The 12351-nt window shown below is 41.8% G+C and overlaps 1 protein-coding gene across 3 annotated transcripts in view; it reads left to right on the top strand.

Annotated features, from left to right (window-relative positions):
* ACMSD (aminocarboxymuconate semialdehyde decarboxylase) overlaps positions 1-12351 on the top strand; it is a 61741-nt gene that overhangs the window by 25647 nt on the left and 23743 nt on the right. For all 3 annotated transcript variants that reach the window (XR_011569626.1, XM_070799883.1, XM_070799874.1), the window contains 3 exons: positions 3064-3157; positions 5722-5817; positions 6904-7076. Coding sequence is in view for 2 of the 3 variants with exons in the window: in XM_070799883.1 (XP_070655984.1) it covers positions 3064-3157; positions 5722-5817; positions 6904-7076 (363 nt within the window). In the remaining variant the exon portion in view is untranslated. The remainder of the gene's footprint in view (positions 1-3063; positions 3158-5721; positions 5818-6903; positions 7077-12351) is intronic.

Genomic DNA, 12351 nt, shown 5'->3' with positions numbered 1-12351 from the left:
TTGACAGCACATTTGTTTGGTTAGCAAGACTTGCCAGCCTCACCACTAACTTGCTGAAACAAACGAGAGGAGTTTCTGTGAGCCAAACTGGCTTTGTCATTGCGAGGTCAGCCAAAGCTCCAGAGCACCTGATTGTCCCCCTAATCTCCTAGACCTCTGTTCTCAGTGAAGGAACCCAAAAACATGCTCACATCAGTTTTCAGGTATAAAAATGACTTTGTTGTATGAAGCAGAGTGGCAGTGGAAAACTGCCTACCATTTATTAGCCAGAAGACCTCAGTAACTTACTTAGCTCTATCTGCCTTAGTTTCCCTCTCTGTAAAATGGGAATAATAAAAAGTACTCATCTCCTAAAGGATTAAACTAGTTAACAATTGTGAAATTGCAATATATATGATACATACATATATGCATGCATGCTAAGTCAAGTCAGTCATGTCCAACTCTATGCAACCCTATCATCTATAGCCCACCAGGCTCCTTTGTCCATGGGATTCTCCAGGCAAGAATGCTGGAGTGGACAGCCATTCCCTTCTCCAGGGGATATTCCCAATCCAGAGATCAAACCCACGTCTCTTACGACTCCTACCTTGGCAAGAGGGTTCTTTACCACTAGCGCCACCTGGAAACCCATATATAATATTATATATATAATATACATATATATATATATACATATATATATACATATATATATATATAACAGTTTTGGCACACATTCAGTCAGCCAATTCAGTCACTCAGTCATGTCTGACTCTTTGCGACCCCATGAACCGCAGCACGCCAGGCCTCCCTGTCCATCACCAACTCCCGGAGTTTACCCAAACTCATGTCCATCGAGTTGGTGATGCCATCCAACCATCTCATTCTCTGTTGTCACCTTCTCCTCCTACCCTCAATCTTTCCCAGCATCAGGGTCTTTTCAAATGAGTCAGCTCTTCTCATCAGGTGGCCAAAGTATTGGAGTTTCAGCTTCAAAATCAGTCCTTCCAATGAACACCCAGGACTGATCTCCTTTAGGATGGACTGCTTGGATCTCCTTGCAGTCCAAGGGACTCTCGAGTCTTCCCCAACACCGCAGTTTGAAAGCATCAATTCTTTGGTACTCAGCTTTCTTTACTGTCCAACTCTCACATCCATACATGACCACTGGAAAAATTATAGCCTTGACTAGACAGACATTTGTTGACAAAGTAATGTCTCTGCTTTTTAATATGCTGTCTAGGTTGGTCATAACTTTCCTTCCAAGGAGTAAGCGTCTTAATTTCATGGCTGCAATCACCATCTGAAGTGATTTTGGAGCCCAGAAAAATAAAGTCAGCCACTGTTTCCACTGTTTCCCCATCTATTTGCCATGAAGTGATGGGACCAGATGCCATGATCTTCGTTTAATGAGTATTGAGCTTTAAGCCAACTTTTTCACTCTCCTCTTTCACTTTCATCAAGAGGCTCTTTAGTTCTTCTTCACTTTCTGCCATAGGGTGGTGTCATCTGCATATCTGAGGTTATTGATATTTCTCCCGGCAATCTTGATTCCAGCTTGTGCTTCCTCCAGCCCAGTGTTTCTCATAATGTACTCTGCATAGAAGTTAAATAAGCAGGGTGACAGTATACAGCCTTGACGTACTCCTTTTCCTATTTGGAACCAGTCTGTTGTTCTATGTCCAGTTCTAACTGTTGCTTCCTGACCTGCATACAGGTTTCTCAAGAGGAAGGTCAGGTGGTCTGATATTCCCATCTCTTTCAGAATTTTCCAGTTTATTGTGATCCTTTTGGCACACAGTAAGTGCTCAATAAATTTAGAGTTATCATGATTTTGAAGGTGTAAGTGACTTATTTTTATTTTCTCTACAATGTCTCATATGCCAAAGGTGATCAAAAGTATGTGCTAATTTTAACTGAACAGAAATGAACCATCACAATTACACAGAATGAAGTTTTATCCTCCTGAAGAGTGAAATCCCACCAAGATACCATGATCATGTGCCTTTATCAAGCACACACCATCCCAAGAAGTTGATATTCCCCAGCCTGCATCCACTGGTAGAAACCAACTAGCTCCTCTCCCTTCAAAATATTTATATCTCTTCCACTCCCTGGAACCTGTTGAATTAGAAGTCCTTTCTTCAATCCACACTTTGCCTGCCACTTCCAGAATCACCTGTTGTCCCAGGACTATTTCTCCATTTTGAAAATGTTTATGCACACAAGTCACATTGCATCAGCCTGGTTGGCCCAACTGTTTATATGTAGACGTAGGATGAATCATCCCAGCACTTTAATATATTTGGAAAAGAAATGCTCCAAGGAAATTTGTTTTGAACCATGGCAAGCCACTAATATTAAAAACCTGTTGAGAGGACTTTTTCTAATTAAACATTGTGTTAAGTAAAGGTCATGCCCTCCAGATGGTATTTCCAGTTCCCAAAAGGTCCTGGAGCCGTTGTGCTCATGACATTCTTTTCAGTACCTGCTTCGCTGCAGCACTGAGAGCTCTTCCTTTCTCAAGTCTTCTTGCTCACAGCAGCTCAGCTGTGGTCCTGAGGCTTTCTGAGTGCCTGTAGATCCCAGAAATTCCCACCTAATGTCAGACTCCGAGAGGCCAGATGATATAGGTCAGGCCAACTTGCTCCAGATCAGTCATAAGCCCCTGGCTCCCAGCCCATCAATTCCTCACTTTCCACATCATTGGGTTTCCAGGAGGGGCAGAGGAGGGAATGCTCCAACTATGACTCCAATGATACAATCTGAACAATCCTTCTGAAAGAGTGGACCAAATAGGAACCGCCAGGTGAAATCTCCTTGGCACTTGAGGTGTGAGATCAATCCTTGAGCATTTTGCCAATGCTATTTTTGATTCTAACCAACATCCTTATTAATTCTAAGTGTTCTTTTTTAGTTAGTTTTTCAATGATTCTGTTATATAGATCAGAAAAAAACTTCAAAAATAGTTTATTTATTCAGATCAATATAGACCCAGAGAAAAGCAATACCCTAAAATAGTGCCCTATATTTGCTGGCTCATCCCAATAACCCCCTCACCCTCTGATTGCTTCTTTGAAGGAGGCTGAAAGGCTGAACTGTTCCCTATTTGTGCACCCCTGGGACATGCAGATGGATGGACGGATGGCCAAATACTGGTTCCCTTGGCTCATAGGTTCGTGTCAGCTTGTGATCTGAAAAAGAGAGTCAAGCCCTTGGTGTTTTCCAATTATCTATGGATGCTATTATGACAAAGAGAGAAAATATGAATAATTGACAGGATTGTGAGTTATTGAGTTCTTATTGCTGTATGTATTATCTTATTTAATTTTTAAAAGTTGAAGTACAGTTGATTTATAATGTTCCAAGTGCATAGCAGAGTGATTTAGTTAGGTTACTTCATTTAATTTTAATCTTATTCACACAAAACTTTATGAGGTTAACATTATAATAGCCTTTTATTTTTTGCCATGCCACATAGCTTGAGGGATCTTAGTTCCCCAACCAGGGATCAAATTCATGCTCCTTGTAGTGGTAACTCAGGATCCTAACCACTGAACCGCCAGAGAATTCCCTAAAATATCTATTTTAAAGATGATGAAACTGAGTCTCGAAGTGGTTAGGTAAGCTGTGCAAGTCACATAGTTAAAAAGCAAAAAAGCAAATCTGTCTGACTCCAAAGTACCTCATTACATGGACTCCCAAAAAGTCTCTGAAAAAAAGCAGCCATGCCTATCTAATAGATTTTTTAGAAGCCAGTGATAGCATCAGCCTTTACAAATGAGAACCCTGGAACTGTGAGTAGAAGGTCAACTTCCCCCATCGAAGGACCAGGCCTTCAAGTTCCCTGCACATGCTCTTCCCCACCTGCACTGTTCACTCATGCTTCCACCTGAGGATAAGAGGAGAGACTTCTACTAGGAAAAGGAGGCGAGATCTCTACTAGGCCTACCAGACTCAGAATAAGACTTGGTCTGGATTCTCTTTCTGCCCTGACATTTTATGCCCCTGTTATTGCTTTTGGAGACCAACGAATTTAGTAAGGCAGCTTCCTCCCAATCCCCCACCAAATTCTTGAGCAGCAGTTAGAAGAGATAACCTAAGAAGCCCCAGTGCTCTGCAGCTTCAAAGAAAATCTCTTCGCAATTCACACAACACATTTTGACAAGTCCCACAAACATATCTGTATTGAAACTTCCCACAGGAAAAACAAAGGAGAGAGCATTTACACAGAGGATCATCTCATAACTTATTTTGCAACACAAATATATATCGATCCTTTCCAGCAGGTCAGGCCCTGTACCTGGCACTAAGGATATACCAAGCATGGGCAAAACCTCTGCCCTTCTGCAGCCAGAGGTGACAAACAAGTCCATAGATCATAAACAAGCAGACTACTTTCAGTATTTTATTCTGGATGTAAAGGCAGTCTTTAACAGACTGGAGAATTCCCAGCGGGTGGGGGGGGGGGGGTGTCATGATCCAATTCACATTATAAATATTCCACTTTGGCTCCTATATGGACAATGTACGTGGGGTTACTGTCCACGTGTGAGGCTACTCATCCCCCCACTGGAGGGAAACTCTGCCCACAAACCACTCCCAGATAGAGATGAATACATCATGCTTCCAGAATTCTCCAGAGGCTAAGGATTGAGGGAGCCAGAGGCCTCTCTGTCTATGGAACAGTGACAGGCCTAAGGCAGGATGAGCAATCAGTAAAGCCCCATTCGGCAGCCAGAGAGTCAGCTTCTCCAGAAGGCCCAGGGCTCAGTCACAGAGCCCCAGAGAGTTCTTCTTTCTTTTTTTTTTTTAAACATGAAACATGCTCTTTACTAATGACCCCATAGACTGTAGCCTACCAGGCTCCTCTGGCCATGGGATTTTCCAAGCAAGAACACTGGAATGGGTTGCCATTTACTTCTCTACCACAGAGAGTTCTTAATCACAGACTGAAAAACAGTCATCTGGAAATATTGCCCAGATTGACTCCATGGACGTGAAAGCATCAGGTGTGGACCAGCCAGCCACCTCTTCTAGAAGCACAAAGCACTTGAAATCATTCATTTTAATCCAGTTACTTTCAACCTCAGCTCTAAGGGGGCAGCAAAAATTTGGCAGGAATATTAATATTAGTTGATACTTTCTGAGCACTCACTAACTGGCAAGAACTAACCATTATAATTCCCATTTTACAGATGAGGAAAACTGAAACACAGGGAGGCAATTCATATTTGTTGAGCACCTGTAATGTGAAATTCTGGCCAAGAACTTCCCCAATATCATCTTTGCAAGGCCTTGCATAGCCTTGCAAGATGGGCAGTACTGTCCCCATTTCACAGGTGAAGACCCCCAGACTCAAGGGCATTATATCAGTTTCAAAGGCCAAGAAGCAAAAAAGTGAAAGAAGAAGGGTTCAGCCTAGACTCACTGTACTCTACTTGACCCACTGAATCCAAAATGGAAGCTGGGAGAATCAGGACAAAAGCCAGGTCCTCTCGCTCCTTGACTGTTCTAGCCATTAGATGACTTCACTTGCAAGTGGCAAATGGGGGTGTCCCAAGGTTTCTGCTTGCCAAAGTCATGGCCTGCATAAAACCAAGCCATGCTGGGGCACAGGGAAACTGTGTTTCTCAGCACTGACAATTACAGTAAGGTGCTATTCCCCTGCCATTAGCATCACTGAACCTCTTGCTTGTGGTGACAATCCCTATACATCATGACTGTTTCCTCTTCCAGGAATGCCAGCTGAGACCACTGCAGCCATCTGTTCCATGATCATGGGTGGAGTGTTTGAGAAGTTTCCTAAACTGAAAGTGTGCTTTGCACATGGAGGTAAGCCCCTATCTGTATTGGTCAGCTTGGGCTGCCAGAACAAAATACGACCACAGTCTGGGCAGCTTAAACCACAGAAATGTGTCTTCTCAGAGGTGTGGATTTCCAGGATCAAGGTGCCAGCAAGGTTGGTTTTTGGTGAGACTCTTCCTGGATTACAGAAGGCTGCCTTCCTATGTCCTCACCTGTCCTTTTCTGTGTGTGTTCACAGGAAGAGAGAGAGGTTAGGTGTGTCTTCCTCTTCTTATGAGGACCAGTCCAAGCTTATGACCTCATTTAACATTAATTATCTCAGTAAAGGCCTTACCTACAGATACAGTCACACTGGGGATCAGGGACACAATTTTGGAGGGATACAATTTGGTCCTTCTAGTCACTGTTTTAGTTATAAAATATATCATTTCAAGGACCAAATTCCACTTTGGCAGACAAATTTAGTTTGGCTGGCACAGTTTACTTGATTTTGCTTTGTCTGTCAGACCATAAGCTCTCCAGTTTGCAGTAGTCTTTACCATTCACTATTGTTTAGAAATAGGCTTGTTTCATTCCTTTACATTTCCTGCTTTCCTGTCTCTATAGGTAAATGAGTTTGGAACTCTTGGTTACATACACAATATCCAGCTGTACATACTGTTCTCTAATCTGCTTTTCCTTCTCATCAGCATATAGAGACATCTTTCAATGTCAGTGAGTACAGACCATCATCATTTTTGATGGTTGTATGTATAGCAATATGTTTTATGGATATGCCATCATTATTTAAATATTTCCCAACTGATAGGTTGCCTCTGTATTTTTCTATCATAAAGACACTTCATTTTAAAAATCTTGACCACATATCTTTACACACTTGGCTTCTCTCCCTAGGATGCATTCCTTAAATCTGAATTTCTAAATGAGTTAACTTCATTCTATATTCTGGCTCCTTTATTCTGGGTCATCTCTCAGCATTTGGAACCCTGTAGGTCCTCTGTAAATGTAGTTTATTAGCTGGGCTATAGGAACTTCTCCTTGCATACAACATGAGGATTGAAAAGAATCCTTTTCAAGTAACACTAGCCTCTCAGGAATGCGTTTTACTTGCAGGTGGTTCCTTCCCCTTCACAGTTGGAAGAATCTCCCATGGATTCAGCATGCGTCCTGATCTGTGTGCACAGGACAATCCAACCAACCCAAAGAAATACCTTGGTTCCTTTTATACAGACTCCTTGGTTCATGATCCTCTGGCCCTCAAACTGTTAACAGATGTCATAGGAAAGGTAAGCCAGAACTGCTATTCAGATAACTTATGGGGAGTAGAGTGCAGGATCAGCAAACAGTTGCCTGGTGTCTCTCCATAAAAGAGGTATGGGGGAAGAGGCATTAGAAGAAAAAAGAGGGACATTAAAGTATGGAATTAAGTTTGCTCACACGGGGTATCCTATCCAGAATCTCCTTCAACACAGACCATGTGTCACCAGGAAACCATCATGGATGTATGCCAGGGAAATCCCAGATAACCCACATGGCTGGTAGCTCCCAGATAAGTTCCTCTTCCTACGGTCACCTGTGTAGTGATCCTAAGGAAGTGACTCATCATGATGAGGTAAGCAGGAAAAAGCCACCAGTTTTGAAGTCAAATACACCTGAATTAAAATCCTGGCTGCACGTCTTATGAATTAGGTTAAGTGTGACTCTGTCAGGTGGTGCTGGTGGCAAAGAATCCTCACGCTAATTCAGGAAACATAAGAGATGTGGGTTCTGTCTCTGGGTTGGGAAGATCCCCTGAAGGAGGGCATGGCAACCCACACCAATATTCTTACTGGAGAAGCCCATGGAGAGAGGGATCTGGCAGGCTACGTCCATGGGGTCGCACAGAGTCAGACATGACTGAAGCGACTTAGCATTCATGCAGAGGACTCTAACTGTCCTCATCCACTAAATGAAGGAAACTGGAACATTAAAGGGAGGGGATAGCACTGGTCAGGGAGGCAAGGGAAGATGCTGAAGGGTCTTAGGCACTATTTGAAATGTTTCTCTGGCCTTTATTTTGAAAACAATTTCTCTCATTTGGCCAAAAAGATCAGCACGGTAGTGCTTTACATCTCACAAGAGAAAGTCCTTCCTCTGTTGTGGTCTGCTAGCAGCTCTCTTGTTGATAGCATCTACATATTTGAAGGCTGGCAATGTGGTACTTGGATTGAGAGTAGATTCCGAGGCATTTACAATCTTGTTTAGCAGAGAAAGAGGTCCACTATTTGAAAGTTGCAAGTAGTGTTCTATCTCCAGAATGGAGACTATATCTCACTTTAAAGCTGACTGTTTCTCTGGCTTGAGAAGCTCACTAGAATAAAAATGTTGAACATTCTGGTTTGGGAATAAATTATGTGACTGAGCTCTGTTTCTGAGCCTTCTGGCTTTTGCGTTGCCCCTGCTGAAATGGAAACTTAGCTAGTTGTGACTTCTGATTATTACTGGTTTGGAAAAAGGGGCTATGGGCAGGTGTATAAGTAGGCAACTACAAAATGGAGAAACTGAAAGATACTGTGAGCTCTGAACTTCAGGAAACAGAGGACAGGGACTAGGAATTGATGTGGAATTGGGGGAAGGGTCATTCTCACTACCTCCCATCAAGCGTAGTATCCTTGGTATTCCTGACAATGGCAACTTCAGGAAAAAACACCCTCGGCAAATATTAATACAACAACCATCCTATGAGGAATATCATTAGCACCTTTAAACAGAATTCAGGGCAATATACATTGCCCAGGAGGTCACAGCAGAAGAGGAAGAACATGGAAAATGCCTTGTGGTAACCAGTGGATAGACTAGTTAGTAAGTACATCCCTCTCATTGACTCAGAAAAACTCAGAGGGGACTTTGCAAAATTGCAAAGGTGCATTCAAACTGTGAAGACTTGAGCCACAGAAATGTGGGCATCAAAAGCAAATGTGACCTCATTTTATGTGACTTCACATGCTGGTGAATCTAGGACACAGAAGCAGTATATATTAATAATGTAGGATTCTCTTTAAAATATTAATGTTTCTTCATTTTAGTTATATTCACATTAGCAAAATCTTTCAAAAACAATCCCCAAACCAGAACAGCTAAGGAAAGTCCTAGCATGACAGCCAGTCTAGACAGAAACTGTCCAAATTAGAGCTAGAGGAGGGAGGTTAGAGCTATCGAGCTGTGGAGGGAGGTCCAGGACAGATAAAATGAAATGGATGGATTATTTGATGTGTTTGAATTTGAAACAATGATCACCAGCCAGGCATTCAACAGATCTATTTATGCATTAGGAACAAACAAGCTGTACCTATATAGAAAATATAGCAGATGAAACAAAAGGAAAGAATGGATGGATGATTTGACGTGTTTGAATTTGAAACAATGATCATCAGCCAGGCATTCAACAGATCTATTAATGCATTAGGAACAAACAAGCTGTACATATATAAAAAATATAGCAAATGAAACAAAGGAAATAACTCCAAGAAAACAAACATCCATACAAAGACAGATAATCACTGCACACTACTTGACTCAACAGTGAACAATATTTATATTTCTAGTGTAATATTAAGCATTAACTTAATTGAAAATTGTAATTCTACTAGGAAAATGGAGGGGGGAAGTTGGGGTAAGAAATTCTCCACGATCATAATGGGAAGTCAGTAAATACTCTCTAAAGCTAATAAATCAAGAAACAATATTATAATCTTATTATCTAGATCTGTGAGGGTGATTATCAGAAGAGTCATGATAAAAGATAAAAGAGGCTGCTTTCAGCAACAAGAGCTTGGAAAGTGGACCCAGGACTGTATTTATAAGAAAGACATTAGTAATATTTGATTGTTTAACTATGTATTAAACATAATTTAAAAACCTTCTCTGGTGGCTCAGACAATAAAGAATCTGCCTGCAGTGCAGGAGACCCAGCTTCGATTCCTGGGTCGGGAAGATCCCCTGGAGAAGGAAATGGCAACCCACTCCAGTATTCTTGTCTGGAAAATCCCATGGACAGAGGAGCCTGGCGGGCTACAGTCCAGGGAGTTGAAAAGAATCAGACATGACTGAGTGACTAACACTTTCACTTTCAGTTAACTATGTATAGGTGTAATTTTGATAAATCAAAATTCTAAATAATACCTTAAGGATAAATAGATATATGTCATATATACACCAAAACCATTTATTGCACCCCTACTACTTCTAAAGTTCCCTCCAAACAGAAGACTTGAATTACATAATCTCTTAGCTTCCTCCCATCTCTAAAATTCTTTGCTTTTTCTCTGTCTACTTATTTTTAAAGACAGATGCAAAGAATACTGGTTATATTTTACTGGTCTATCACTGTGAAAAATACGAAAAAACTTATTGCTTCCCAGTTTTAACATGATCAGGGCTTCCCTTGTGGCTCAGCTGGTAAAAAATCTGCAAGCAATGTGGAAGACCTGGGTTCAAACTCCAGGTTGGGAAGATCCCCTGGAGAAGGGAACAGCTACCCACTCCAGTATTCTGGCCTGGTGAACTCCATGGTCCGTATAGTCCATGCGGTAGCAAAGAGTCAGATAACGACTGAGCAACTTTCACTTTCACTTTAACATGATCATAGAAAATTCACTTTATATATTTAGGTAGATAGATTTTGAGAGGTCTGTTATCCTCCCCTTATGATTGCATCATAATTTTGGCTAGATCCAGTGCTAAGCTCTTTGCTGCAGAAGATATTGCCCCAACTCAGTGGATCAAAACAATAAACATTTATTATCTCATATGGTCTCTGTGTCTGGCATTTAGGAACAGCTGATTGGTCTCAGAATTTCTCACAAGGTTGCAGGCAAGTTGTCAGTCAGAGCTGCAGTCACCTGAAGGCTCAAATGGGGATGACGACGGATTTATTTTCCAGGTGACTTTTATACATTACTGGCACATGGGTGCTGGACTTTGGCAAGAGGCCTCACTTCCTCCTCATCTGGGTCCCTCTAACTCTCCCTCTGGGTCCCTCTAACTCTCCTTAAGTATCCTCACAACATGGCACCTGGCTTTCCTAAAGAATGAATGATCTGAGAGAGAAATGGGTGTGGGACAGGAAAAGAGAGCAAGAGAGAGATGGAGTGTATACCAGGCAGAAGCTGCCCTTTTATGACCTACCCTCAGAAGCAAGTCACTAAATCTGGCCCACATTCAAAGGGAGTGGAATTCAGCTCCACCTTTTGAAGGGAGGAGTATCAAAGAATTTGAAGACATATTTTTAAACGACCACACTATACACTCTGGTGACAAATTATTTACGAACTAAGTAATTCCTCCTAAATGCAAAATATCTTTAGTCCTCCCACAACCACCTCAAAGTCTCATCCATTTATAGCATAAGCTTAAAGTGTAGGATCTCAGTGTTTAAAGTAACTTGTGGATGGCGCTCCTCATGTGGAGTTTCTCTCAGTCTGAACTACAGAGGTAATCACATACTCAAACTATAAAATGGTGAGACAGGCAAAGGGTAGTTGCTTCAGACCCTCCTTTCCAAAAAGGGGAATCAGGAGATTTAGAGCAGTTACGCATCACCAGCAAATCTGAAATCTATCAGGCACATGTTGACAATTCTTTGATTAGAGCTCAGAGCATAGAATGATTCTCCAGTCTTGGTTCTACTCTCTGAGTCATCCCTCCTTTTCCATGAAAGGTAGCCCATGTTTGTGGCTGAGTAGTTTCTACAGACTGCTTCATGCTCTCCACAACTTTTGAGGCCCAAAGGCTTCATTTAGTTCTAGCTGTTCCTTTAAATCCAAGTTGGTGGTGTTTCTGCAAATACAATTCTCTTTGCAGGTCTTTTATGAATCTTATTAGGCTTCAGGTGTGTGTGTGTTAGTCACTCAGTCGTGTCTGATTCTTTGCAACCCCATGGATTATAGCCCACCAGGCTCCTCTGTCCATGGAAATATCCCAGCAAGAATACTGGAGTGGGTTGCCATTTCCTTTTCCAACATTAAGCTTCATACCATTGCGCAAAAGGCTTACCCACAAATTTCTGAGAAAAGGCTTTCTCTACATATTCTGCAAAGGCTGCTGAGGGACAACACTCTTAAGCTACCTAGAAGCCCTTATTGTCTGAAGGTTGTTCTTTGAGGCACTGTCTTAAATCTTTTGAAATCATAACAAACATATAGTCACATCTTGGGTTCATTTTTAGACTATATCTTTCAGATTGCACCCTGCTCTTAACCTTTGCTGGAAAGCTATCTCTAATTTTAGTATCATTTGCCATCAGAGGGGCTGAGAAATTTCAAACCCAACAATTCCTTTATTTATAATGGTGTTGGTTTAGTTGCTAAGTCATGTCTGACTCTTGTGACTCCATGGACTGTAGCCCTCCAGACTACTGTCCATAGGATTTTCCAGGCAAGAATACTGGAGCGGGTTGCCATTTCCTTCTCCAGAGGATCTTCCCAACCAGGGATCTGCACTGCAGGCAGATTCTTTACTGACTGAGCAATCATTCCTTCCTTTAAGGCAGTCTGCTTTGCATTTTACTATAGGCAACAAGAA

Source organism: Bos indicus, chromosome 2 (genome assembly GCF_029378745.1).
Source record: "Bos indicus isolate NIAB-ARS_2022 breed Sahiwal x Tharparkar chromosome 2, NIAB-ARS_B.indTharparkar_mat_pri_1.0, whole genome shotgun sequence".
Taxonomy (NCBI): domain Eukaryota; kingdom Metazoa; phylum Chordata; class Mammalia; order Artiodactyla; family Bovidae; genus Bos; species Bos indicus.
The sequence above is the reverse complement of the archived record's forward strand: the minus strand, read 5'-3'. Positions and strand labels throughout refer to the sequence as shown.